Source organism: Acinonyx jubatus, chromosome C2, assembly GCF_027475565.1.
Source record: "Acinonyx jubatus isolate Ajub_Pintada_27869175 chromosome C2, VMU_Ajub_asm_v1.0, whole genome shotgun sequence".
In the NCBI taxonomy this organism is placed as follows: domain Eukaryota; kingdom Metazoa; phylum Chordata; class Mammalia; order Carnivora; family Felidae; genus Acinonyx; species Acinonyx jubatus.
Genome location: NC_069384.1, coordinates 92,187,105 through 92,199,942, shown reverse-complemented (window position 1 = coordinate 92,199,942; position 12,838 = coordinate 92,187,105). Strand labels below are relative to the sequence as shown.

Here is a 12,838-nt window from a genome sequence, read left to right as displayed (position 1 = left end):
TAACTGCACATGCCTCCTGCTATAGAAATACAAAATTTGCTTGTAAACTCAGGAATGAAGCTTAATCAGTTTAACAAATGTGTACACTCTATAAAAATTATCTTATTTCTGCTAGGTGAGGCACCCGCCAAATACGCTACAGATGTGTTTCACTCAAATTGCAGGGCAAACCCGTGGGTTTAAGAATGAGAACATGACGGGGGCGCCTGGGCGGCTCAGTCTGTTAAGTGTCCAACTTCAGCTCAGGTCATGATCTCATGGTTCGTGGGTTCGAGCCCCGTGTTGGGCTCTGTGCTGACAGCTCAGAGCCTGGAGCCTGCTTCAGATTCTGTGTCTCCCTCTCTCTCTGCCCCTCCCTTGCTCATGCTCAGCCTCTCTCAATAAATAAATAAACATTTAAAAAATAAAAAAAAGAAAGAAAGAAAAGAATGAGAACATGAGGCTCCAGGAGGATGCATAACTTGTCTACAACAGCTGATAAGTGGCAAAGCTGCGTGGTGAATTCACCACTGACTTCAAAACCCACATGTAACCCCTGCCTTAAAAAATATTCTTATTCTTGAAAATCCACAGCCTTTTAAATGTGTGTCTGTGTGTTTTCTCATGACCTCATCAAAGCAGTAAATTCTCAGAACTATAGACTTCTGACATCCCAGGACACCCCTTATGATTTCAATGGTTTTGCAAAAATATTCTCAAACAAACCACCTAGCACAGTGCCTGACATGTGGTGCATCTTTATGAACATACTTTTATTTCTTCCAAACAAAACTTTAAAGATATATTTTACACTTTTACATATAAAATAGGTCATATGGCACCACCTGTGGCGAGGAAAGTGATAGGCCATATGGCTTTAAAAAAAAACATAAAAAAAAGAAATTGTTCCTAACCTACCTACTCTGGGGGCACATCGTCAAGGCCTCTACTTCCTGTATTCTATGCGTAGTTCAGGGTTTCTCAACTCAGCATGCATCCTAGGATAATCCTGGGAGTTTTACAAAAACATTGAGGCCTGAGGCCATCTATGAAACATTCCAAAGTATTTGGTCTGGGGTGGAGCCTAGCATGTCTATATTTGAAGGAAAATCCTCCCCCCACCGCCCACCCCCAATAATTCTAACGCACAGCCAAACTTGAGAAATATCACTGAGTCCAGCCCATACAGTCACTATTCTCCGAACACATCTGCCTGTTGCCTTCCCCAGTGCTTTGGTCTCTATTCTCTCTGCCCTTCCCCCAGCAACTCATCAAATGTTCCGATCCTGTAAATTTAATCTCAAATGCCACTTCTTTCATGAAACCCTCTCCGAGTCCAGCCAAAAGTCACTCTCCTTCCTTGGAGCTCTCAAAGTCGAACAATAGGTCATAGCACAGACACCTCTATTTCCTCTAGAAGTAGATGGAAAGTCATAATTATGTACTAAAGACTCTGACGTACAGGTACCTAAGATAAGCAGTATCATGCCTCTGGTCTGTTACTTTGTTACCTACTTTATTCAGGGTACCAGGGAAATGGAGAGATGCTCAGAAAGACTTACAAGGTCTTTCTTAAGTCCAAAGCAGACATTCACACAAGCCCAGAGTGGGGGGAGTTGATCCAAACCCACTGAAGTTGAAGTCCTGAATGACACTAGTATTCTATGAGCATTGTGATACACGTTGTCCCTCAAAATAACCTCACCTGGCAACAGTGTGTACAAACTTGAGCGCAGGCAAGGACACTGAGGTTGCTTCATCCAGTGCCACTTAGGTGAAAGATACAGGAGATATACTGGAATGAAATTATACTCCTTTAGATTCAGTAGGATTAAAATAAAATCTCCTTCCTTTTTTTCTTTTTTGGCTACCCCACACTCCCTCTTACCAGCTCCTGAGAAGAGTTCAATAGATTCACCTTGAGAACATAAAAAGGTTAATTATGTTCCTCAGTCTTAAAGAATCCCTGTCTTCAGCAGGGGTTATCTGAAACAAATCAATTACATCCCTACTATGCTCTCTATTTGAGAGAGACAACTCCAGAGGAAGAACCTCTTTATTCCTCTACCAGGCAGATGCTTTTTTTCTATTAAAGAAACACAAAAATAAATATGATAAAAAAATAATAAAATAAACATATAATAAAATTGCACAAAAGTGGAAGCATAAAGGTTAAGGTTAAGGAAAGTTCTTCCTTTCTGTTTCTACTCTCAAAATCTGCCCCTGCAATAGTTTTGACTGCCAGCCATTCAGCAAGGGAGAGCTGAGATCAGTGAAGGCTTGGCTGATTGGACAAGAATGACATTCAAAAGAATTGACAAGAGGTCAGGATGTTTTGCCAAAACCCTAGGAGTGACTGAGCCTAGAACTGTGATCCCACGCTCTTTCTCTGTCTCTCTCAAAAACAAACATTAAAAAAAGTTTTTTTTTAATGAAGTGATTCTTTGATGCACAGTTCACAATTTAAGACTTTCTGAGACTTATCTATATACACAGCAGGGATCTCCCCAGGCTCTTGGTGTTTATCTAAACTGCCTCCTCCCATTCAGACTAAACCTTGCCTATACCCACAAGGGTAACAAAGGCGCCAGAGCACTCCCAGGTGGCCATGAAAGCCCAAGAAGGCTTAGTGCCTCCTCCCCCTGGCCTCCTTTCACGATTTCAGAAGCTAAACGTAGCTTCCTAGAGCTCAGGTGTGGGTGGAAGCTGGCTTCACAGCCTCACTGTGGTTTGCAGTCAGGTGCTCTGCAGCTGCATCACAGGCTTTTTGTAAAAGCTCCGATTACCCCCTGCTCCCCAGAAATTCTCAAAGACCTAAACCACAAGAGAGAAACCAGTGGATTTTTCAGGTTACTAGAAAACACAGCCAAGAAGACATTAGTCGAATATGTCTAAACAGGAGAGATTCATTAGCTAAGGATAAGGAAGAAAAGGAAACAAGCTACTTCTTAAAAGAAGCACATTATCTCTCTCTAGCATTAAGTTATTTGTGATGTTGGCCTTTACATTGGCTAAAGTTGGCCTGGACTGAGTGAAAGGGAAATTTTCAAATCTTTCCTTCTTCAGAGGAGAACCCTCGGGAATCTGATCTGCCCACCATCCGGTGCTGCCCAGATCGGAGTGATGCATGAGGATTTCTCTCCTCAGGACTCAGAGGAAGAGCAGGAAAAGGAACAGAGAGCAAGTCACAGCTAGGTCACCGTCACTCTGTGTTCTTCTGAGTATCTTATTTGTACAACTATTTACTGAGATGTGTGGTGTACTGAGCCTCCTAAAAGCACTCCGATTTTGTCAGCTTGCACTCATCTAATTTTGTGGATTAAAAAGAGAAACATAAAGATCCCCTTCCTTATAACCCTGTTTGCCGCAGACTAAGATAAGTACTCCAGCTTCTTTTCTGTCTACATTAGCAACATTCTTTACAGCTCTGTGAAGTTTCAAGTGCTCTGTGCACAATGCCACCTGACATTTGGTGGAATGGGACTATGTCTCCACCTACATAAAATAGGGAGTTTGAGTGTAGAAAAGATTTAATTAAAAGCATAACACAACTTAAAAACCATTTGCCATACCCAAAAAAAGCAACGAAGATGCCTTGTAGAAGTAATGAATTAAGTAGATCAAATAGAATTTAATCACATCCAACATGCCTCCTTTGCTATTATCTGACATTTTATCTTTAAAAAAAAAGATGGGGGCACCTGGGTGGCTCTGTGGGGTAAGCATCCAACTCTTGGTTTCGGCTCAGGTCATGATCACACGGTTCGTGGGTTCGAACCCCACATCGCACTCTGTGCTGACAGCAAGGAACCTGCTTGGGATTCTGTCTCCCCCTCTCTTTCTGCCCCTCCCTGGCTCGCTCTCTCCTTCTCTCTCCAAAATAAACAAATAAACATTAAAAAAAAAAAAAAAAGAAATTAGGGGCAGCTGGGTAGCTCAGTAGGTTGAACACCTGACTTTGGCTTAGGTCATGATCTCGTGGTTTGTGAGTTCGAGCCCCACATCAGGCGCGCTGCTGTCAATGCAGAGCCCGCTTTGGATCCTCTGTTCTCCTCTCGCTACCCTTCCCCTGCTTGAGCACTCTCTCTCTCAAAAAAATAAACATTTAAAAAAAAAAAGAAAGAAAGAAATTAAATCTTCCTTATATCTTATGGTTCCAATACTGTGTCTTATTATATAAACTACAGGTAAAAAGGTACAGTGTTCTGGCTAAAATGCACTGTGAAATAGGTTTATGAAAATAGGTTTAGGAACATAAAATAGGACCTTCCTAGATTATATAAATGAGCATGAATTCATGTATCTTACTTGCATAGTATAAGATGAACTTTATTTGTTTAACAAATATTTGTGTGCAACTGATATGTAAGAACAGCATCGTATTGTAGAAGCAACTGAACAGAAGCATGGTCTATTTTTATATCTTAAGGCTGTTATCTACCTTAGTTGCTGGGTCTGTTCCCAGAACTGTGAGCCAGCACCAGCAACATGAACTGAGGCATTCCAGCTCCTGGTACTCGCTGCATGGGAGTGATTCCATTACCAGGGCTGCCTTCAACCACTGCCTACCAGCTTCCTCAGGCTATAACCTTCCCCAGAACCACACCCCATGGGAAGCTAAGCCATGCCGCCACCCAAACCTATGGCCCTCAAGGATAAGGAGCAGTGGTCTCCAGACAGCCTCCCCACTATAAGGTAGTATTCCAGGAGAACCAGGGGTCCATCATCCTCCTAAGACTCTCAAATCATCCACTCCTCTTTATTTTCCTTATTCATGGCCAGAAATCTCCCCATCTGTCTTCTCTTGTGTTTTGTTCCCTTCGCGCTCTCTGCTTTCTCCCCTTCCTCCCAAGCCCTCTCATTACACCACTCTGGACTCTCATGACCAACTCACTTTGTCTAACTAGATTCTGCTCATTCTTAGGAGCTCAATGCAAACATCACTTTCTTTAAGACATGAATTCTCTGACCCTTCAAACTAGGTAAGATCTTACCTATTTGGTGAGGTACCAGGATTTTTGAATTATTATTACTTTCACCACAATTGCTATAATTATTATTCACATTCTTATTAATACTATTAATAATAAACCCTTTAAACTAGGTAAGATATTACCTATTTGATGTCTTCTACTTCATATCACTTATCATAATTTAACCTTACTTGTTTGTGTTTTGTTTTTTCATCTAGATTGTAACCCCCAGGAGGCAGGATTATGATTGCTTTACACTGTTATGTCAGCAGAGTGTAACAGTAACTGGCACATAACAGAAATTCAATAAACATTTGTAGAATAGAAGAGGAAAGAAGTGAGCAGTGAGAAGAAATATGTTCCCAAGTTAGATAGCTGAATATACTTTCCAAGAGAAACAGCATGATCACAGACCACGTGGTATTGGCTATCCTTCAACTAGAGCATAGGTTATGTGACTTTTTGTGGGCTGGCTGGCCTAGATTCTAACCACCTTAGCTCTTGATTTCTGCAAGGGAGTGCTGTGAGTTCCAAACACGCAGTTGATAAATAAATTTGTAGGTTGGGTCTTTCCATTCCATGGCTAGAGCACTGATCCTCCAGACTTGTCTAGTGCATTAGAGTATCTGAAGCCCTCTTACCTCCACTGTCCAAACTGATACTCATGACAATTCTCTGGAGTCACTGACCTAACTCAACATGTGTTTTACTTAGCCTACATGTTCTAAGTCTTGTACTAGGTGATGGGAACCAAAGGAAAGAAGACATGATTTCTCTTCCCAGTAGCTCACATCCCTAAAATCCCTCTCTTCATGGAACTTACTTAGTCTATTTCAACCTAGCACACTACACACATGATAAGTATTTATTATGTATTATATATTTATTATGGTCTGTCAGAGGTTGATGACAGTTCTGGAGGAAAATAAAACAGGAAAAGTGGGATTCTTAACTCCAGTTTGCACATTTCATTAAATGATCTGCCTGAGGTCATGCAGTCATGAGTAACAGTACTTGCCTACTGCTGTGACGCCTCCCAGGAATAAACTTGTGGATAGTACACTACATAGATGAGGCACAATGGAAAGGTAAGACGAGAGCAGTCCTTCTAGATTTAAAAGAAATCTTAAAAACATCCTATCTATGTTTTATGATAAGCCTGGAATTAAAAGAACACCTGTTTTACTTGAGACAGATGGTGACGGGTAGAGAAGGGCATGTAGGAAGAATTTAGGCACGCTGCCAATTGCTTATATTGAAGCCCTGGATGGTAAGTCCTGTGTGGAGAATCCTCACGGTGCCAAGTTAAGTAAGCCCAGTTTCCCTCCTTTTCTCGGGCTTTTGAGGATTTGAGGAGCTGGAGCTACACAGGAAACCACTGAAAAGTCCATGAGGCTGGTTCCTCAGTTCTGAGCTGTAGGGTCTAGCTCTATAATGGGGCTCAGCTATTTAAACAGCTCCTGCTTTTCTCTGGCCAGCTGCCCAGGCTAGATGATGCAATCCTTTACTTGAAGGTTCCTACATTATAAAACTGCACTGAGGGCCCTTGAGTGACCTGGGCAGTGTGTGGAGAGGCCAGGGAAGGCTGGGAGCTGTCCAGAGCTGTCTCGGAGGGCAAATCTGCTAAGGAGGAGCAATAACACTGCTCCGTGTGACTAAGTCTTCTGTTCCAGGATCACAGCTGCCCAAGTGACTTGGGACACCAGCCCTTCCCAGACCCTGCAGAAGAACAGATTCTCTTAGGTCTCAGATCTGGAGCAAGGGCACAGAGGGGATGAGCTATGGTGGAGAGAGGCAGAGGGAAGAAGAGAGCTGGATGAGCTCCTGGCGCGGAAAGTGGTTAATGTTATAATCTTGTCAGCTCAGCATTATCAGCTTTCTTCAATACTGGCTTGATATTGCATTAAAAATGTATAGGGGCCTCAACACCTGGGTTTAATGCCTCACTCTATTTATGTAACTTGCTAGCTATGTAACCTTATGAAGGTTACTTAACTTCTGGGCTCTCAATTTCCTCATCTATGAGAAAAATAACAAAATACTTATCTTGGATGATTTATATGAGAATTAAGAAAGACTCCTTATTCATTCCTTCCGTAAATATTTATTGAATACTCACTATCTGCCAGGGATGTCTCCAGGCACTAATGATGAACAATGAACAAAACAGGGGCTCCTGGATGGCTCAGTCAGTTAAGCGTCAGACTTCAGCTCAGGTTATGATCTTGCAGTCTGTGAGTTTGAGCCCCTCATGGGGCTCTGTGCTGACAACTCAGAGCCTGGAGTCTGCTTTGGATTCTGTGTTTCCCTTTCTCTCTCTGCCCCTCCCCCACTCATGGTCTGTCTGTCTCTCTCTCTCTCTCAAAAATAAACATTAAAAAAAATTAAAACAAACAATGAACAAAACAGGCAAAAATCCCTAAAATCCCTCTCTTCATGGAACTTACTTAGTCTATTTCAACCTAGCACACTACACACATGATAAGTATTTATTATGTATTATATATTTATTATGGTCTGTCAGAGGTTGATGACAGTTCTGGAGGAAAATAAAACAGGAAAAGTGGGCTGCAATTTTAAATAGTATCAAGAAAAGCCTTGCTGAAAGGATAATATGTGAACAAAGGTCTGAAGGAGGAGAGACAATGTATGCAATAGCTCCGGCACATGCCTGCCACAGGACAGGTACCAGGATTTCTGTATTATTACTATCACCACAATTGCTATAATTATTAGTCATACTGTTATTAGTACTATTAATAATAATGACAATAATGGCATTGACTGAGATTTGCTGAACACATTACATTTACAAGGTCTGAGATACAGAACGGAACTCCAGCAGAATGACTTTTCCAACTCTTAATTGGTTTTTAAATTTTATTTAAAAAATTTTTTTTAACGTTTATTTGTTTTTGAGAGAGAGAGAGACAGAGCACGAGCAAGGGAGGGACAGAGAGAGAGGGAGACACAGAATCTGAGGCAGGCTCCAGGCTCTGAGCTGTCAGCACAGAGCCTGAGGTGGGGCTTGAACCTACGAACCGCAAGATCATGACCTGAGCTGAAGCCGGATGCTTAACTGACTGAGCCACCCAGGCACCCCTGGTTTTAAATTTTAAAAGGTAGTAAACAAAATTATTTCCTGCAGATAACTGATCGTATATTTTCCTCAATTTCCGTTAATTCTTTTCAGAACTTTTCCAGAAGTTTTCAAAACTAAAATAAAAAGATAATTCAAGGTGTTATAAAACTAGTTCAAGAAATTCTACGTTATATCAGAAAATCATTTTGTGTGACCTTGGGCAAATCCCTTCATTTTTCTGGATCTGTATTTTGCACTTTATTTTACTTACAAAGTACAGTAACTAGATGGTTATCTAAGATCCCTTCTTAAAAATTATTTTTTTATGACTAGTATTAATTACTTACTCAATGGAGACAATGACAGCATTCAATTCTTCAGCCATTGCTGTGCACAGTTCATCATAATACCTGATTTCTAAAAGAGACAAAGGAACAATCATTATTAAACAAGTTACTTAACACTGTCCATTCTTAAATTCTGCTAATCGTGGATTGCTCTTAGACTTGCACTTAAGTTATTAATAATAAAAACCATAAAAAGCAAATATCGAAATATGTATCATTAATAGGGTTACATATACAAATGCAAAAATTAAATCTGGTTTCTGATAAAACGCAATTAGTATAAAATAACAGGACATCCATATTAGGTTACCTTTGAATGCGTTTTTAACTAAGTAGCCATTGATTTCATAATAGGCTATGAGAAATGCACCAAATTCTGATTTTGTAGCTCTTCAAATATACGTGTTTTCAAAAAACACTGCAGATGAACAGTTACCTCCTTAGAACTACATAATTTTTCTGTTTTAGTATCTTTATTTGCTGCAATTCAATTGAATTCTTCCAATTTGAAGAACAGGATATTTTGTTTAAACCAACAAATAAAAAATAGAATTTTAGGAAGTCTTAGCATTCTTAGAAACAGGATCCAAAGGTGTGCAGTGACAAACAATTTTAATACATAAAAGTTGAATCCCTTAGGTCTTATTTCAATAAACTAAGAGATGAATTTGCCTACAGAGAGCCAAATATTACTTTAATTATACATTTTCCAAGGCAGTCTTAGAACCAGAAGTTTAGTAACTACATAACCACCTGCAGAGAGCCCACAGCCCGAGCTCTTCCTCTGGCAGGAGTGATCAGTCAAAATTATGGGGAAAAGGCCATGTGAACTCATAATCCATGCCATTTCCAGCACTTACCCTTCCTGGTCTCCATGGAATGTCTCACTGGGCAAGTGGCCAATACTATATAGATTGCAATCATTTCTGTTACTCCCTTTTGTGTTCTCATCCCCTAGCACACATTAGGGTAACCAAAAGTGTAAGATTGTACATAACTATTTGAGTTTTTCTACTGGAAGTCCTGTACCCCCAGAGAACCCCTCAGTCCTGGGCAAACCTACTTACTCAGTAAACATCTGTTGAAAACTTGAGCAAATCCATGAAATCAAAGAATAAATAATGACTATGAAATGGGATTACAAGAAAAAGTTATACTTCTTTGGCCTTTGCCACATTAAACAAATGTTATATAAAAACACAAACTGGAACAAGTTGTTATTGCCTTAAACCTAGGGGATGCCAAAAGCTTTGGGCTAACGATGCGGTAGTAGCTCCATAATGACAGGCAGAGATAAGGCCCTTACTTCCTCCTTGGTATTCTTTCCGCCAGGCTGCTCCACTTGGCTGCCTGCCATTTTGAATGTGTTCTGCTCATGAAAGTTATCCGACACCAACAAGAATATTCTTGAATTTTGCAGCATTGTTTCCTTTTAAGGGTGGTACACCCTTTATAGCTTCATCTTTGGTTTCATAAGCAGATGGAACGTGGATGAGTTAATGTAGGTATTCAGAAACACTTGTCCTATTTCATAGAAAAATGTCTTCAAACACAAGTTGGCAAAAGAGCTGCAGATAATTTCCTCATATTCCGGCCCAGCAAAACTTCAACTTGTATTGGTGGAGAAAGCTATTGTCAGCCCTTCACATGAGTTAGCCTATGATTTCGGTCACAGGAAATATTTTCAAAACAGTGGGCCTGAATTAACAAGCAGTAAACAGGTGGGCAAAACCTTTATGTATGTAGGGTAATCATAGAATCAATCATCAAAAACCAGGACCCTTTTGAGTGCGAAAAGGGGACACTATTAACAATCCTGCTGGGATAATAGAGGTAGCTGAGACTGTCCAGGGGAACCAAGTCAAATGGCCCTTACCCAATAAGGAAGTCAAACTCAATCACACATCCCTCCCAGGGCCAACCACAATCCCAAACAACCTGAAGGTGACCAGGACATACTTGCACTGGCTAAAGCCCAGCCTCCTCCATGGATGTAAACAATGCTGCGTTTCAAAGGCTCTTCTGGCTTTGGGGAGCCCTCAAACACTCTGACCTCCACACCGTCAAAGTCAGTATCGGTCACCTTCACCTGAGGAGACGACCAGGCGCTTTTCTTGCCAAAAGAAACGATGATAAAATTCAGTGCGAGCAGATGATGGCTCAGGCCCAGGTAGTGGATCAGGTTGCTCTGCAGGGAGAGGGAGGGAACACGGAGGGAGGGTATGAGTCAACTCCACCACCACCAGAGCCACACTCACCCACTCTTGGTGTTTGAATTCCTACAAGCAGCTGACAGTACTCTTGAGGACCCACTGCCCACTTTTAATACGATAACAAATTATATTTACTTTTTGCTTTTAGACCCTGCAAAGTATTTTCATACATGAGATCTGATTTTTCGGATTAGCTCTGAGAGGGAAATTGGACAAGTATCATCAGTCCCATTTTACCAAGATGGCTTAGAAATTAAACATGACTGTTTGGCTGGATAAGTGGTAGTTCTAGGACTGAAAACTAAGACTTGTGCATTTTAGGATTTAGTCCTTTTCCTCCTCCTCTCCATGAGCAATCACAGGTCCAATAACACACTAGGAATCGAGGAAGAATACTTTATCTAAATGCAAATAAAAGAGAGAGAAGTTTTATATTTACTATAGGTATCTTTAAAGTGTTTTGTAGCTTATATACTTAAGTGTGTCAGTTGTTTTGAGAGTAGAAGAAAGAAATGAGTGTGGGAGACGCAAACAGCCAGTTAACTCTGGTTCCAGCACTGAGAAGCAGAACGCCTCAGACGTTACCAGGAGCTTTTCAGAAATGTGCAAAGAACATACAGTCTGCCATCACTTGTCCTTTGAACCTGAGGGCATTGAGCTCTGCATTAAGTGTCTGCAGGAAGTTACTTGGTTGGAGAAAGAGCAAAGAGAGAAGAGTCCCAAGTCATCCACCCAGCAAAGACCCTACAGAGTATATTCCCCTCTTTGTACTTTAAAAAAAAAATGTTTATTTATGTTGAGAGAGACCAAGAGCATGAGCAGGGGAGGGGCAAAGAGAGAAGGAGAGAGAGAGAATCCCAGGCAGGCTCCACAGAGCCTGAGCCTGGTGTGGGGCTCAATCCCGTGACTGTGGGATCATGACCTGAGCCAAAATCAAGAGTCAGACAGTCAACTGACTGAGCCATCCAGGCACCCCTCAACCTTTCCACTTCTTATACAAGGTCTTCCTATTGAGTAGACTTATCAAACTAACCTCTCAGTAAGACTTAATGGCCACGGTTCAAAGCCAGATAACTGGAAGCCATGTGGCAGCGAGTGACTAGTCCAACTAGTGTCCAACAAGTGTCAAAAAGAGGCAGGAAACTTTCCTGACACTGGTGCATGAATTTAGATACTATATCTCCTCGAGACTCTCCAACCTAGGAAAGAAGGACAGCTAGAGAGTAACAGTGCCCTTCTGGAAAATATGAAACAGAACACCGATGATTAGTGAAACATTTCATGTCATCATAAGATCAAGAAACAATGTTACTAGCAGAAATCAGGACTATATAAAGTCTGTGATGCACCATAATACAGCTTCCCAGAATAGGCATGCAGCACACTGGTGTGCCTCGAAGAGGGTACACGCGTGCTAGAATACTGATCCCCTCAGCCCCTGAGGAGCTAAGCTCCAGAGAGCCCTTTACCCCAATGTCCCATATAAAGTATTATTATATACGTATGCCTGGCCATGAAGTGAGCTGGAAAACGCTGCATTATAACACCATGAACCAATGTTTATGAAAAACAAGAACAAGAGGCCATTAATCTAACCACGAAGAGCTATTTCAGTAATTTCATTAATATTTGTTTGCTGGCAATATAGGCAGCAGAGCAAATAAATATAAATAAAATAATTCAACTTCTATATGTATCAGTTGCCCAATTTACTGAAAAAGTTAAAACAACTGATAGTGTTTTTTTAAAGCTTATTTATTTTCAGAGAGAAAGAGAAAGAGGGAGAGAGAATACATGTGCGAGTGGAGGAGGTACACAGAGAGAGAAAGAATCCCAAGCAGGCCCTGTGCTGTCAGAGTAGAGCTCTATGCAGGAATCATTTGCAGGAGTCAAATGATCCCACAAACTGAGATCATGACCTTAGCTGAAATCAAGAGTTGGATGCTTAACCGACTGAGCCACCCAGGCACCCCACAACTGACAGTGTTCTTGCTATGAAATAAATGTGTGATAGGAAATAAATTCACATGCACAGGGGGGCCCAGTTGGTTAAGCATCCAACTTCGGCTCAGGTCGTGATCTCACAGTTCTTGAGTTTGAGCCCCGCATCAGGCTCTGTGCTGACAGTTCAGAGCATGGAGCCTGCTTCAGATTCTGTGTCTCCCTCTCTCTGTCCCTCCCCCATTCACTCACGCTCTGTCTTTCTCTCTCTGTCAAAAATAAGTAAATGTGAAAAATATTTTA

General features: G+C 41.2%; 1 protein-coding gene across 1 annotated transcript in view; it reads right to left on the bottom strand.

The window, feature by feature from the left end:
* The window catches only part of NCEH1 (neutral cholesterol ester hydrolase 1), a 60,118-nt gene that overhangs the window by 9,098 nt on the left and 38,182 nt on the right, over positions 1-12,838 (bottom strand). Inside the window, exons 2-3 of the mRNA XM_015088568.3 lie at positions 10,341-10,569; positions 8,382-8,451 (exon numbers count right to left, since the gene is read on the bottom strand). Of these exons, the coding sequence (XP_014944054.1) occupies positions 8,382-8,451; positions 10,341-10,569 (299 nt within the window). The remainder of the gene's footprint in view (positions 1-8,381; positions 8,452-10,340; positions 10,570-12,838) is intronic.